We start from the raw sequence: 16,693 nt of genomic DNA on the forward strand, positions 1-16,693 counted from the left end.
TTTAATTGGTAAGGTAATAAAGGGTGAATTTGTGCTTAATATGTCTTTACTTTTATAGCCTGTGGATAATATTCCTCCTATTTTCGCTCATTAGAATTGCTGTTTAATAGAATTAAAATTCAATTCACAAAAGTGATCACAATGACCAGCACTTACTACACATTGTATAGTAAACGGTACTTTACTATGGTGACTCCATTGTAACGTGATTTGATTGTACAGTGAACCAATTGTAAAGCGAGAATCCATTGTATTTTAACTATTTATGTGAAACTTCATATAATTGGGGCAGCCGCTTAATCAGACCAAAATGCACTAGTCCAGATGTGTCACAAATAACCGGAATCAACTGTATATGATATCAAAATTATTTTTTGCATCCAGTTCCTTTGTAACCACATCATAATAACTAATCAAATTTGTCAGACAAGGTAAAAAAAAGGTAAAGTGCAGCCATTATCAACCCACTGCAGGATGAAAGTCTCCTCAACAATTCATGCTGAGGGAAATGGACCATAATCTGCCACGTTGGTCCAGTGCAGGTTGGCAGATCGACCGTATTCAGCAGTCAGGGGCTTGAACCCCAGTCTACTCAAAGAGCGTGTGCCACTGCACTCCCGCTCCTGACCACTCGGCTATGGAGGCTGCGCTGACAAGACTTTCCCTTAATAAACCCATGCTGTGTCTGGATTATTGCTGCAGTCCTGTCTAGATGATCCTGCAATGCATCTTTAACCAGTGACTTCATTATTTTATCCAGAACAGAAGTTAAACTAACTGGTCTGTAATTACTCATGTCACTCTTTCGATCCCCCTTTGTGAATTGGAGATTTTTTTTACCACATCTCCAATCCGTGGGGACCTTCTCCGAGTCCAAGGATGCTCTCATAATTATGGCTAAGGGTTTGCTTACTTCCTTTGCTGCCTCCTTTAATATAACTGGATAGATTCCATCCACATCAGGTGCTTTTCTTATGTTTAACTTCAACAATTTCTCCTCCATTTTGCTCTGAGTTATTACAAAATCATTAAGCACCCTGCTACAATTTGATAATGTTCTGGAATTTTCAAACCTTAACTCCTCATGTGTGAATGTAGATGCAAAATACTCATTCAGTTTGTTTGCTATCTGAGCAGGATCATCAACAGTCGAACCATCGATGTCAAGTGGACCAATCAGATTCATCCCCTTCCTTTTAGAGTTTATATAAGTAAAGAAATCCTTGCTGTTTTTCTTAGCATCCTTTGCCAAAGATTTCTCGTAATCTGCCTTCGCCTGCCTAACCTCCTTTGTGACTTGATTACAGACTAGCTTGTATCTGCCATAGGATTCTGTGTCGCCTGATAATTTATATGCATCCCATCCATTTTTCTTCTCTGTCACGAGTCTCATTAGTTCATTTGAATACCATTTGAATACCTTGAACAATATTTCTTAATAGGTATGAAACTTTTAGTAGCTTCCATGATTAATTCCTTGAATGCTTCCCACTTAGAATTTGCTGTTGGTAACATCATCAGTTGATCCCATTGTACAGAATTTAAGAACTGTCTGAAACAACTGTACTCACCTTTACAGAAGCAAAAACCCTTTCCTTTACCCCTAATGTTAAAACCTATGCTAGTTTATAGATTCTCTAATCCTCATGCAACGAAAAGTGCAAATAAAAATGTGTTACAGGTATATTGAAAAGCAAATAAAAAAGCTTGGATAACTGCTGATTTATTTGAAGAATGGTTTCTAAATTGTTTTGGACAGCCGCGGAAAACTATTTAAAGTGGAAAAATCTAGAATTCACAGTTTTATTAATATTGGATAACACACCAGGCCATCCAAAAGATTTAAGTCATCCAAACGTTGAGGTAATGTTCCTACCACCTAATACAACTTCTTTAATTCAGCCATTAGATCAAGGCATTATATCTACCTTTAAAACTCATTAAATCAAAAAATCATTGCAAAATTGTTGCAATGGATTTTAGAAAACATTGATTCCGAATCTACTGAAGTGATAGAGGCATGGAAACATTTTTCAATTATGGACTGCATCGGAATCATAGCTTTATGGCTCAAAGAAGTAAAACCATCAACTTTAACTGCATGTTGGAAAAATGTATAGCCAAAGTCAGTTCATTCAGGAAATATGGTAGACCCGGCAGAAAACAGAATTGGTGCAATAGTAGAACTTGCTAAGTCAGTAGGAGGTGAAGCTTTTGATAATATGACTACTGAAGATGTTCAATAATTACTGGTAGCAAAAGAGATTGGCAAAGCAGATTTGGTGAAAATGGCATCAGTGATAAACCAAATGAATTCAGAAGATGATAGTGCAGATGAAGAAAATTCTGAAATTCCAATTTTACACTAAAAAGCATACCAGAAACTGAGAAATTAGAATCTTATTTTTTCAATGCAGATCCTTTGACTGAAAGTAGAATAAAGTTCAAAAAGGAACTTCAAAAATGCTTAGCTCCACACCATGAAATTTACAAAGATCTATCAAGCAAAAGCAAATAAACCCAGATTACTGATTTATTAAAGAGAGCAGAAGATACATGAAATCTAGATGCTGCAGAAGAAAGTTCGGAAGGTGAAAATATTCTGCAACAACAAAAACGTTCTCATTTAATTGTGCTTAGCAGCAATGAAGAGGAAATAAATTAAATGAACATACATTATCTGACATGAGTCACAGTTTGCACGATGTTTGTTCAGTTATTACTATTTAAAAAAAAATTAAGTTTCCGATAGTTATAAAAAAATGGTGTATTTTGTTAGCTTTTGGAACGTAACCTCCTTTTTGTACTGGTTCTTAGTCCCATATAACATGGTTTCGCAGTACACAAGATTTTGTAGGAACCTAACTACCGTGTTATATTGACTAAAATATATAAAACTGATTACCATCTTTACACATTGATAGGTACTTAATTGGGAATCAACCCCTATCAATGGAAACATTTTTACATTAACTGCATTTCCATTTTTCCACTTTTCCATTAAATGCATAAATAAAAAAAAAAGTAATTAGTGGAATCACTATCTGTTTCTATGAATATCATGCTAAAATTACATAGGCCTAACTATGGAAGCTCAAAAAGTAGCTTATAATGGGGTAGCAATATAGATAAAGTTATAAAAAAAAATTTAAAGTATTTTAATAAACATTATTAATTCCCACTCTATTTCCCTGTACATTTCCCTGTACAGGGAAATAGAGTGGGCCAGTAAATCAGAGTGTCTTATAATGGGAGATTTTAATTTCCCAGATATTGACTGGAATTTGGGGGCTGGATACTCACACACTAGCAGGGCTTTTGTGGATTTATTGGATGATTGTTTTCTACATCAGCATGTTCGGGAGGCAACTAGAGGGAGTAATACTCTTGATTTGATTATCAGCAGTGATTCTTCATGCATTAAGAATCTGCAGATAAATGAACCACTAGGTGGCAGTGATCACAGTGTGCTGAAGTGGGATTTACTCAAAGAGGTAACTACCATTAGGGGTAAAGGGAAGGGTTATTGCTTCCGTAAAGGCGACTACGATGGTCTGAGACAGTATTTCTATACAGTGGGACCAACTGATGATGTTACCAACAGCAAATTCAAAATGGGAAGCATTCAAAGAACTTATCTTGGAAGCTACTAGGCTTTACATACCAACTAAGAAATATTGTTCAAGGTTTAGGCCAAAATGGATGTCAGATGAACTAATGAGGCATATGGCAGAGAAGAAAAATGCATGGGATACTTACAAATTAACACATGACACAGAAGCCTATGATAGATACAAGTTGATATGCAACCAAGTTACAAAGGAGGTTAGGCAGGCGAAGGCAGATTACGAGAAATCCTTGGCAAGGGATGCAAAGAAAAACAGCAAAGAGTTCTTTACTTATGTAAACTCTAGAAGGAAAGGGATGAATCAGATTGGTCCACTTGATATTGATGGGTCAAGTGTTGATGATCCTGCTCAGGTGGCTAACAAACTAAATGAATATTTTGCATCGACATTCACACATGAGGAGTTATTCAGCGAGGGGAATGCCAGAGGTGTATTCAACTCTAGCAGTAAGTTACAGAATCTTGAAATAACTGGGAGTAAAGTGGAGGAGAAACTGTTGAAGATAAACACAAGAAAGGCACCCGGGGTGGATGGGATCTATCCAGTTATATTAAAGGAGGCAGCAAAGGAAGTAAGCAAACCCTTAACCATAATTATGAGAGCTTCCTTGGACTCAGGGGAGGTACCCATAGACTGGAAATGTGCAAATGTGACCCCAATTCACAAAGGAGGATCAAAGGCTGACACAAGTAATTATAGACCTGTGAGCTTGACTTCTGTTCCAGGAAAATTAATGGAGGCACTGGTTAAAGACGCACTGCAGGATCATTTAGACAAGACTTCAGTTATAGCTCAGACACAGCATGGTTTTGTTAAGGGGAAGTCTTGCCTGACCAACTTGATTGGATACTATGATGCAGTCACAAAAGAACTGGATGCAGGGAATAACTTTGATATTATATACTTGGATCTTAGAAAGGCTTTTGATACTGTTGCACATGGAAGACTGCTACACAAATTGGAGCAGTGTGACATTGGAGGCAAATTGCTGCTATGGATAAAGGGGTGGTTGAGGGGGAGAAGACAGAGAGTGGTAATCAATGGACACTGCTCATCGTGGACTGATGTTATTAGTGGAGTCCCTCAGGGCTCAGTGTTGGGTCCATTATTGTTTTCTGTATTTATAAATGATATTGATGATGGTATATCGGGATTAATGTCCAAGTTTGCAGACGATACAAACGTTGGCAGGGTTGTCAAGGACACTACTGACACTATGCTTCTGCAACAGGATCTGGAAAGGTTGAGCAGATGGGCTGAGAGGTGGCAAATGAAGTTTAACATTGACAAATGTAAAGTACTACACATGGGAAACAGCAACCCCAGAGCAACGTATCAACTCTATGGTACAACACTGACAGTGGTAGAGAATGAAAGGGACTTGGGGGTGGTTGTGCAGGCAGATATGAAGTTCTCTGAGCAGTGCAGATGGGCTGCAAGAGTAGCTCATGGAGTATTGTCAATGATATACAGGAATTTTTTCCAGCAGGGATAAGAAGGTGATTATTCCATTGTATAAGGCGATGGTCAGGCCACACCTAGAGTACTGTATACAGGTCTGGAGGCCTCATTTCAAGAAGGATGTAGAGCTGCTGGAACGAGTACAGAGAAGGGCAACAAGATTAGTGAATGGAACAAAGGGGTGCTCTTACGAAGAAAGGCTTAAGTTTTGCAAATTACAGTGTCTGGAGACTAGGCACCAGCGAGGTGATCTGATAGAGGTGTATAAAGCCTTGAATGGTTTAAGCATGCTCAATGCTGATGGGATTCTTCCTCTAGCTCAGAATAATCACCTGAGAGGGCATAAATTCAAATTGAGGAAAGACAGATGTAGGATAGACGTGCGGAAATTTGCCTTTAGCCAGCGGGTGGTTGGTTGGTGGAACAGACTTCCATCCCTTGTGGTGGAGGTTGATAGCCTAAATAAGTTTAAGGCTCAGCTGGACAGGTATTTTGAACGAACAGAGGGGTGAAGTGGAAGTGGTTTTTTTTTTTTGGCTGATGCTGCATAAGCTTGCTTTCTTGCATCAAATGCCTCTACTAATGCTAATGCTAATTAGGGAGGGCTAATCTTGCTGTAATTTTGCTGTCTGGACAAACATCCCTTCTTGCCAGATTACAGCAAAATTAGTCCTCCCAAATATCAAATAAAGCTCCACATCACACATTCAAATATACTTGCCTCATTCTTATTAACTTATTAGTTCCTAAGTTTGTTTCCTTTAAAGTATCAATTATTTCCATTAAAAAATTTACCTCTATAATTACAGAATATGATGCTATCTCCTGGTCCTTGTTGTCTAGTATTTCCTTCAAGCTTACATTCAAATTGTTCAACCTATTCACTTCATTCTGGCTTTGATTTAAGATTTTCTCAGTATCAAACAGAGCCTGTTCTAGTTTTTGCTGAGGAAGAAGCAAATTGAACAGAGCATTAAATTTTGCACTGTATTAGAAGTTTAAACACATTTATTTTGTATTAAAATAGATATTTACTAATATGGAATAATAATTTAACAAAGCTGTATAAACAACTGAAGTTTCCTACTGTTGGTAACTAACATTTGAAACCTACCTTGGTTAAAATAATTTGTACAGAAACCTAGTAAAGTATTAAAACAATTCAAAATAGTTCCATCAATTTACTTATACAGGGATGGACATAAATTACAGCATAACTGCATGTCCCTCCATTCTCAATGCATTGTTTGATGTGTCTGTGTCCTTTTAGACATTTTCTTTTGGGCTGAATACCATAACAGCAGTCTCTAATGACTGTTTTGAGGTCTTCAAATACTTATAATCCACAGTTTGGAAATGTTCTTTACAATTCCTCAAAGTGAATTATCACATTTATAATGTTCTTGTTTATACGCCGGCACGACCACAAGGTCAGTGGAATTTACAATAAATCAATCAATACAAATGGTTAATCGTATTTAGCAGTCACGGCCTTGAACCCCGGTCCACTCGAAGAGCGTGAACCCTACTCTCGTGCTCCCGACCACTCAGCTACATCAGGCCTTGTCAAGTTTGGAGTTCAAAGTGGTCAACATCAGATCCACTATCTATTGAATATGCTGTCAAGATATTTTTAAATTGCAAGAGCATAATGAGCTGGTGCAGATCTTGATGAAGAATGCACTTTGATTTAAAATACCTCTCATGGCAGTTGTGGAATGAACTACATCTACACCATACCCAGATATGCTCTGCAATCAAATATGCAAATGTTCATGCACAGCTTCTGAGATTCCTAAGGATATGTAGGTTTATTTTATAACGTTGTCCAAATTGCTCTCTGATCACTTTGTTAAGACAGATCTATGATGAATTATTTAAATTATTCTAAGTCTGAAGTTACACTTTCTGCATTACTTCCAACATTAAGATATGCCCTTCACCGACTACAATAATAATCACTCCTCTGAATGTGTGGTCAACTAATGTTTCTACTGCATTTTTATATCACTTACAAGAATGTATTACATTTAATTCAGTGACATGACACAGGAAGAGTACTTTGAATTTTCATCCTATCCAAGGTTATGGACTTTGAATTACTTGTTTAGCTATAACCTTCATGTTGCTTTACTTCATTTTCCTAATGATTATGAATTACAAATTATCTACATTTATGAAGCATACAAAACTATCATTCCAACTGAGAATTTTTAGCAACTTTAAATTACCCAGTATTGAATTAATAAGGTTTTACCATCATTATAATGATATTTTGAGCTCAAATTTGTAACATCATTACATCTGTTGGTAGGGCTACAAATCATTTTGATTTTAATGAACAAAACAAAAATATTTTAATGAATAAAAAAAGAAAGTCATTTATACAAACCCAAAATATCCTGTTTATCTGAGTCACATTTTTTCTTGCTCCTATACTTTATTAAATTCACTTCACTTTAACTCTCAACATTCTTTACACTGCTAAAAAAAAGTTGGATAGTTTTCTAATGGTGATTCTCTGTAAGAATCCTATATGAAGAGTTCAGATATGTCTGGCACAAAAGAGATGCAAAGAACAGGATGTGAAAGTTACCAATGCCATCTATAAAATAATTTAGACAAAATGAATTTAGAAAGAAACTGTGGGTATTGCAGCAAAACACAAACATAGCGGATACTTAAAACTACTGCTAAAGGAAAATGTGTTTTTAAGCATGTCATTTGCTATACAATAGATTAATTCAACATTGGAGTTCCATGAGAAAATGAGCACCCTGTATAATGGTATTATTGGCTAGAATCTCAAAAAAAATCTAAATTAGTGATATTACAAGACCATTTTTGAAATGAGAAATATCACATGCTGGTAATATAAGCCCCACTTACTTTTTTGACAAATTCTCAAATATCAGTTTCCTAACCACCACTCATCTCATTTGTTCTAAATACATGCTTTTGTATATTTCTTTGATAATGTTGATAATTTTGCAGATATACGTCAGAAATCTCCTCTTTTTATTTCCTTTTACCCTTCCATCTTACAGTGTGCAATTGGGTAATCTGTTTCCTTTCTTAAAGTTTGGGCTATGCAATGGCTCTGTCTTTTACTCTAGAGGTCTCCTTAACTTCTGTTCTTTCACCAACTCGATCGTATATGCAGTTTTTGCTGATGACCATATTCCACTTTCCAGTTACCACTTCAACAAACCCTGCTCTGCACAACCTCTTAAATATCTTAAAACCTCTTAAATGCTGAACTCCAGGTAATTCTCCATTGGGGGAGAAGAAAATTTAGTCCTGTCTTTTTTCTTTTAAAAAAAGTTGTTGTTGTAGATTTTTAGGAGCATCAGCAACTAAAGCCAAATTGCTCCCCAAGAAAAGTCTGCTGCTCTTTTTTCATTTTCAATAATACTCAGATTTCTAGACAAGAACACTAAATATCAAATCCTATTAAAGTATTGTTGGAGATAACCCTTCTATCTTGGAATAAGTATATCACAAACATTGCACCATATCACTGTATCAAAAAAAAAAAAAAAAAAAAAACTGCGCTTTCCCATTTATTCTCAGTATTACTTTTCCTCTAAACAGCTATTAACCATTCAAATCAAAAATGTGCTCTAATATTGAACATTTTTCCCACATCTGGGGTGGTGCCCACTAACAGAACATCTCTTAAATAGACTTTCCAAAAGAGAGCAGTCAGTTTGTAAAGAGGGATCATTATTAAATAATGATCCCTCCTTACAAAACAATCCACTCCCTCTTCTTTAGATATCACACTGTTCTTTTCTGAATTAAAATCTGTAATTCCACCTCTTTCTTCCAAATTAGTCCAAACATGTGCATCAGTTAGCTGACATCTGTTTCCACAGTTCAACTCCAAACTCAGACTGACTACCTCATTCATTTATCTCTTCTGCTTTTGAAATAACTTTTTTCTTAAGTATTTTTGAAAATTACAATCTACAGAAATAAGTTCAATATCAATAAGTATCTGCTATTTTGGGAAGGATGTAGATCTGCTGAAAGAGGTGCAGAGAAGGGCAATAAAATTGGTGGGGGGGGGGGAACAAAGGGTGCTCTTACCAAGAAAGGCTTCAGTTCAGCAAATTGCAGCATCTGGAGACTAGGCACATGTGAGGTGATTGATTGAGGTGCTTATGACTTTGAATGGAATAAGCAAGTTCAGTGCTGATGGCATTCTTCCTCTTGCTCAAACTTTGCTCAAACTACACATATATACATGAGAGGGCATAAATTCAAATTGAGGAAGGATGGTTGCAGAACAGATGTGCAGACGTTTACCTTCAGCCAGCAGGCAGGTTGTTGATTGTTGGAACAAACTTCCATCTGTTTTTGTGAAAGTGGGTAGTTAATAAATTCAAAGAAGAACTAGCCAAATTATTGAACGGGGTGGACATGAAAATTGGGGTTTTTTTTTTTTTTTTTTTTTTGTACTGAAGTACAGTAGGTTCCAGGAATCTTTCATGTTTAGGTTTACCATAAAAAAAAAAAAGAAAAAAAAAAAAAAAAAGACAACTGTATTTTATATTACTGTAACTGTTTCTATTGGGTTGCCCCTTTTATTCTCAGAAAATAATGTTGCTCCACTGATGCATGATCAGTGCATCAATTTTAAAATTGTGTAGTATCAAACTACCAAATTGCTTGCAGAAATTAAATTAAATCAAACCTAATATACTTGCCAGCACTTCTTGGTTTGCCTTATAGTCAGATATAGATTTGTCAATGTGAATTGTCTAACTACATCCTAATACTTTTGGTATTACAAAATACATACTTCTGTACTACTACAACAAAAAAAGTACAAAAATTTAATGGATGTATGGATTGGTTAAAGTATGTGTGTGCATTACTTATCTTTTCAGGTACTGGTTTGATTTGATTTCGATTTTATTGGCGCATTAGCAGCTAGGGCTATAATGCACCAAGACCAGGTAAAAATTTAACATCTCAGTGACCTAATTAATTAGGCCACCATGTCCAGATCTAAAAATAAATATATAAAAAAGATAAATCAATAAAAGAGATAACAACAACATATAAATTTTAAATACGATTAAAAACCTTTATTGCTTTTGAAAAGCTAAAAATCGCAGACACATTGTCATTGTCGGATAAAATCTGACTGAGTGTATAAGGCTCAGTCAGATGATTAAAAGCGGTAAAACGGGTGCTGCTAAAATCTGGACAGTCAATTAAAAGGTGTCTGATCGTTAAAATTGTGCCACACGACTCACACATAGGAGGGTTGTTGTTGTTGTTGTTCTGGAGGCTTAATGGCACATAAGCTGCTAAGGCTATAATGTGCCTATTCACTTATTATAACATAGGAGGGTCATCAGCCCTCAGCAAAAACGAATGAGTTAAATGACTGTGTCCTACGCGGGTCCGGGCAAGAACAACTTCCTCCTTACGATTCCTGCGCAGACTAGACTGCCACGGTTCAATAACAGGCTTTATACGATATAATTTATTCGCAGTCTGTCTATTCCACGAATCCTGCCATTGGGAATATATCTTTTTGTGTATTATTTGCCTGTAGTCTGTATAGGGGACTGACAGGCAGCGGTTATTATTGGGAATTGCTGATTTGGCTGCGGCGTCAGCCAAGTTCCCCTAATCCCAATGTGGCTGGGAATCCAGCAGAAGCGGATATCATATTCACGTCCGAGGAGGAAGTGAATCTTCTGCTGAATAGTAGACAGAACTGGATGAGGATTATATCTTACAGATATTAAAGCCTGTAACACGCTGAGAGAATCGGAGTATAAAATGAACCGTTGGTATTGGCATTCACTAATGTGATCCAAGGCTAACTCTATAGCATGCAGCTCTGCAGTAAATATACTGCATTCAGAGGGAATCTGCTCCGATGTAGTGCTGTCTGTAAAGACAGCAGCAGATCCCACATATGATTCCGACTTCGAGCCGTCTGTGTAAACTGGCGTGAAGTCAGAATGTTCAGCTCGGTGTGCTGAATAAAGCTGCAGGTAGACAGACGATGGACTGTCCAACTTTCCCCAATTTCTGAGGGACAAGTCACACGTTGGAACACGAGCATGCCAGGGTGGAAGGGGTTGCTTTAGTGTTTGGGCAACCTTGTCTACCTTAATATTAAGTTCTTTGAGTAGCTCTTGGAGACGAATACCAAAAGGACGATTGGCAGTCTTATGGGTGTTGTACAAATTTTCCCATCGTGGCTCAAAAACGAATGGCCACGTAGGATGGTCTGGCAGGGATTTCAGTTTTAAGGCATACTTTAGAGACAACTGCTTACGTCGAAGTGATAACGGTGATTCGTTTGCTTCGACGTATAAGCTCTGGACGGGAGATGTTCGAAATGCTCCAGTAGCGATACGGAGAGCCTGATGATGGACAGGATCCAGCCATCGAAGTACACTGTCTCTGGCCGAATTGTATACCAGGGACCCATAATCCAATCTGGATCGTACAAGTGCACGATAGATGCGTAGTAGGGTGCATCGATCCGCACCCCAAGATGTTGAGGAAAGAGAGTGCAGAATATTCAGCCCCCTTGTGCACTTTGTGCGGAGCTGACGGATGTGATCCAGAAAGGTCAGCTTTATATCGAATACGAGTCCCAAGAATTTTGTGTCTGCTGCTACTGGAATTGCATTTTGTCCGAGCTTTAATTCAGGTTCAGGATGAAGATTACGCATACGACAAAAGTGTACGCAAACGGTCTTCTCCGGCGAGAACCTGAAGCCATTAGCAAGAGCCCAGGAGTTGAGGCGATCAATAGCTTTCTGCAGTTGTCTTTCAATAACCCTCATGTTGCATGACTGACAAAATATGCTAAAGTCATCAACATAGAAGGCACAGTTTACAGTTGGAGGAAGTTGTTCTGTGATGGAATTGATTTTGATGGCAAAAAGCATGACACTTAATACTGATCCTTGTGGTACTCCCTCCTCTTGGCTGAAGGAACAAGAGAGTGAGGATCCCACACGAACTTGGAAAGATCAATTGGCTAAAAAGTTTTTAATAAAAATGGGGAGTTGCCCCCTAAGGCCAAGGCTATGCAGATCTTTTAAGATGCCAAATCTCCAAGTTGTGTCATACGCTTTCTCCATGTCAAAGAACACCGACACCAAGTGTTCGCGTTTTAGGAAAGCATCCCGGATGGATGCTTCCAATCTAATAAGATGGTCCAAAGTGGACCGGTTTCTTCGGAAGCCGCACTGGATGTTGGAGAGAAGGTCATTTGTTTCGAGATACCAAATTAAACGAGAATTAACCATTCTCTCCAGGATTTTGCACAGACAGCTAGTCAGAGCAATAGGACGATAATTGGTGGTGACTTTTGGATCCTTTCCTGGCTTAGGAAAGGCAAGAACGATTGCCTTTCGCCAGGAGTCCGGAAACTGCCCTTCAGTAAAGATTCTGTTATACAGAAGGAGCAGACAATCCATAGATTTTGGTGAAAGATGTTTAATCATTTCATAATGGATGCCATCTGGTCCAACGGCACTTGCTTTGGAAAGAGCGAGGGCTCTTTTCAGTTCCTGAATAGTGAAATCCCCGTTGTAGGGATAAATGCTCTTAGATTTAAGTGCCTCTTTTTCGATTTTATATTTCAGGACCAGGAACTCTGGGGAATACAAAGATGTTGCAGAGATGTTAGAGAATGTTTCCCCAAGAGCATTGGCTATTGCAGTTGGATCTGCAATAGCGCATCCATTATAATCTAGGATTGAAGAAGGTGGGATGTATATTTTCCCTTCATTTTCCGGATTTTATCCCAGACTACCTTAGAGTTAGTAGACTGGTTAATAGATGATGTAAAACGGATCCACGAGTCCTTTTGACTCTGACGACGGATGTAGCGTGCTTTGGCTCGTGCACGTTTGAAGGCTATAAGATTGTTCGTGGTAGGATATCGGCGAAATATCCCCCACGCTTTGTTTTGAGCCTTTTTTGCTGCTGTGCATTGTGAATTCCACCAAGGTTTGGGAAATGGTGGAAACCGGGCAGATGTTTTTGGAACAGCATTCGCAGCTGCTTGGACAATATGTTCTGTGATGTACTTAACTGCATCATTGATAGGCTCTTGACTGACCGTGCTAAGATCAAAAATTGCCTGATGTTGGAAGGCAGTCCAGTCAGCCTGATCAATCTTCCACCGTGGTAACCTAAAAGGAAGACATGGTCTCCCACTGTGTAACAAGGTTATCACGGGGAAATGATCGCTTCCGTATGGATTCTCCTCCACCTCCCAAGTGAGTGTAGGGAGTAGAGAAGGGGAGCAGATAGAGAGATCAATGGCAGAAAAAGTATGGGTAGGCATGTGGAAGTAGGTGTTTGTTCCAGTATTTAGAAGGGAAAGGTCATTGTCATTGAGCATACGCGCTATGACTCGTCCCCTTCCGTTGACGTTAGCACTACCCCACAGGGTGTTATGTCCATTCATATCCCCGAGAAGTAAGAAAGGGGGAGGCAACTGCGTTAGAAGATCATCAAGGTCTGCCTGGGAGATGTCAGTCCCAGGTGGCAAATAGATAGAGCACACAGTTAATAAAAATCCCACTGTAAGGCAAATTGCAACAGCCTCTATGCTGGTTGTAATTAGTAAGGGCTGCACTGTGGTCTGGTTACCCACAAGGATAGCCACTCCCCCATGTACAGAGCCATCTGCAATTCTATCCTTACGAAAAATTGTGGTGTTATGCATCGTGGGATCGTCATTTGCCTTTAACTGGCTCGTGCTTTTGCAGGAGGGCCTTGATGTCATCAATATTTCGCCGGAATCCACGACAATTCCACCGTAGGAATTTAGCCATTATTTTGGCTTGGTGGGTCCATCAGGCGGCTTCCGAGGTGCTGAGGGCTTACTTTTATCAGTCTTGGATTTATCTTTTTTGGGGAAGAATGGACGCTGTCCCGTGTCCATTTCTTCCTCCGCAAAGGGTTCCAAGACTGAATCTTCGGGTACCTCCTTCTGCTCGATATCCATCTTTTCTTGGGTACTAGGGGGGGACTTCCCCTTTTTTATTCTTGTCTTTCATAATTATCTTTGTTGCTTGTGGAGCATTAGGAGGTACCGATATAGGAGTGGCAGCTGATTGGTCCTTCTGTGCAGGTTTTTGTGAACTTAAGAGATAACACGTGATGGGAGTGAAAGACTCCTTTGGAGGAATGGTCATGTCCGTCTGAGTTCCGACGGAACATCTCCCTGCTACCTTCTGGGCGTAGGTAGGTTTGTTGATGTTGAGCGGTTTCACCACTTTCCTTGCCTCCTGGTATGATATGTTTAGCTCTGCCTTCAGCCGTTGAATTTCTTTTTCTTCTTTCCACCTCTGGCATGCTCGTGAGTAGGCCGGGTGTTCACCTTCACAGTTAATACAGGTGGGTTTTGCGGCTGAACATGCTGTTGTTTCGTGGTCCTTTGCACCGCATCGAGCACATGCAAGGACTCCACGGCAGGCCATTTGAGAATGTCCATACTTCTGGCATTTAAAACACCGTAAAGGGTTCGGAACGTATGGACGCACTGAACAGTTGATGTATCCAGCTTTAATCTCGTCAGGAGGTTTAGGAGAGTTAAGTCAGGATAACGCTCCTGGTTTTAACAATTTTTCCATCCCTTCGCGCAGTGATTTTTCTCTTGACGGCAATGACTCCCTGTGGTTTTAATTCGGAGCAGATTTCCTCCTCGGTTACGTCGAGAAGGTCCCACTCCGAAATGACACCTCTCGATGAATTGAGTGTTCTGTGTGGTGTCACAGTTATAGGGATTCCTCCGATTGATGTTGTTCAGAGTAGATGTTCTGATTGCCTGTCATTTTTAGTTTCAATTAAAAGGTCTCCAGAACGAAGCCTTTTAACTGATTTGGGTGAACCTACTAACCCATCTAACCCTTTCTGAATAAAAAAGGGCGACATTTTACCAATCGGTGTCTCATTGGTAGAATGCATGATTAAGAACCTTGGGACTGGCCCTGATGGTAATTCGGTTCGCTGCCTCTTTGTAGCAATAATGCTATCTGTCTCTCCGTCTCTGTTTTCAGATAGGAACCAGGTTGGGGCCTCTGAAGGAATATATTTATCAGGATTCATAGAGATTTTTATTTGGTTCAGTGCCCGGGCTCCCCACCCACCACGGAGCCCAAAGGGACGCCCACTACCCGGCATGCAATTAATGCGCTCGGGAGTGGGACGCCAGGGCTACCCAGACACTATACCCGCACCGCCGCCAGCCTGAATCCTGTCCCTCGGACCATGAGGGTAGGGGCGTGGCATTGACACGGTTGACCCTCGCAGGCGAGCCTACTAACCGATTGATCCTAGCCGGGCCTTCCAGGACCACCCGTCTTGTCGAAGCAGGGGCCAAAGTGGTGTATTGAAGCTGGGCCCCTCAACCACCAGGATCCCCCTTTCCGAATTTCCACAGGTCGCAGCGCACGGCAAACACGCCGGATTCCATTGATGTAAGCCTGGAACCTGGGCTGTGGGCGTTGGATCCCAGTGATGCTAGTCTGGAAGTCCAGCAGCGTCACTGGGAGGTCCCCTCACCACGTACAGGTGCCCACGTCGAGGGGTCTGGTACTGGTATACACATCATGAGTTTTAATGCTAGAAGAATATATTCACATAGGGAAGGACTGAAGAAAATTATTTTCTTAATAATGAATGTAGCTTCTCATAAAATTATTAGCTTTTATAAAAATAAAAGTATGAATTAAAAATTATTACCTTTTCTTCAAGAAGTAAACTTATTTCACTTTGAAGTGCTTGTATTTCATCACTATTGCTCTCATTTAGTATAGAGTGATTCATCTGTCCACGAATATCTTCCAGTTGCTGGTCCAAAAGAGCAGTCTTTCTTTCAAGTTCTAAATTTTCTTGTTTTGTTTCAATAACTGCAGTTTCTAAAGCTTCATTCTGTTAAGTTTGCAGAAAAGACAAAAGAACAGTTATAAAATGATGCAATCTTTGTAAAGTTTTTATTATAATAGAAAAATAAAATATACTGTGCTCACAAAAATTAAAAATAGGTAAACAGATGGCCAGATGAAAACTGAAAATGAGTAAAGCATAAGGAACATTTCCATCCCTTTATTTCTAGTCTTGCCTAGAAAAACAATAGTTTCTTTTTTTAACATGTTCTTAATTCTACAAAGGTACAATAAGACAATGCAGATAATTTTGTTCGTGAACAGAAACCAAGTTATCAACCTAAATCACATCTGGGTTAATTCCTTCTTACACAGAATAATCAAATCTTGATTAATGAACTCTGGCCGATCCACAGCTATCATCTATGACCTCCCAACAATCATTAGAATCCAGAGTTTCATCTAATCTAGATGCTGAAGAAATCAGTACTTGCAGAACAGCAGGATATCAGCCACCCACATTCCATTGTTCGATGGGATTATTGTTTTGTCATTATGTGGTAACAATAAACATTCTAAGGTGCATGCTCCATGACCTGGCTCTGATGTGTTGGTTTAAATTTGTATCATCTTTGTGTCCATCCTATAACTGCCAATGAATGATGAAAATAGAGTCACTCACACCCATCAGAAATATTTTGAAATGATGACTTATTA

The 16,693-nt window shown here is 39.1% G+C and overlaps 1 protein-coding gene across 1 annotated transcript in view; it reads right to left on the minus strand.

Moving 5' to 3' along the window:
• The window catches only part of LOC150079588 (protein Spindly-B-like), an 84,679-nt gene that overhangs the window by 36,888 nt on the left and 31,098 nt on the right, over positions 1–16,693 (minus strand). The window contains exons 4-5 of the mRNA XM_090383132.1: positions 15,834–16,022; positions 5,886–6,035 (exon numbers count right to left, since the gene is read on the minus strand). Coding sequence (XP_090239258.1) covers positions 5,886–6,035; positions 15,834–16,022 — 339 coding nt within the window. The remainder of the gene's footprint in view (positions 1–5,885; positions 6,036–15,833; positions 16,023–16,693) is intronic.

The sequence above is a fragment of the Mastigoproctus giganteus genome, chromosome 10 (genome assembly GCF_048544385.1).
Source record: "Mastigoproctus giganteus isolate SK-2022 chromosome 10, ASM4854438v1, whole genome shotgun sequence".
Classification (NCBI taxonomy): Eukaryota; Metazoa; Arthropoda; class Arachnida; order Uropygi; family Thelyphonidae; genus Mastigoproctus; species Mastigoproctus giganteus.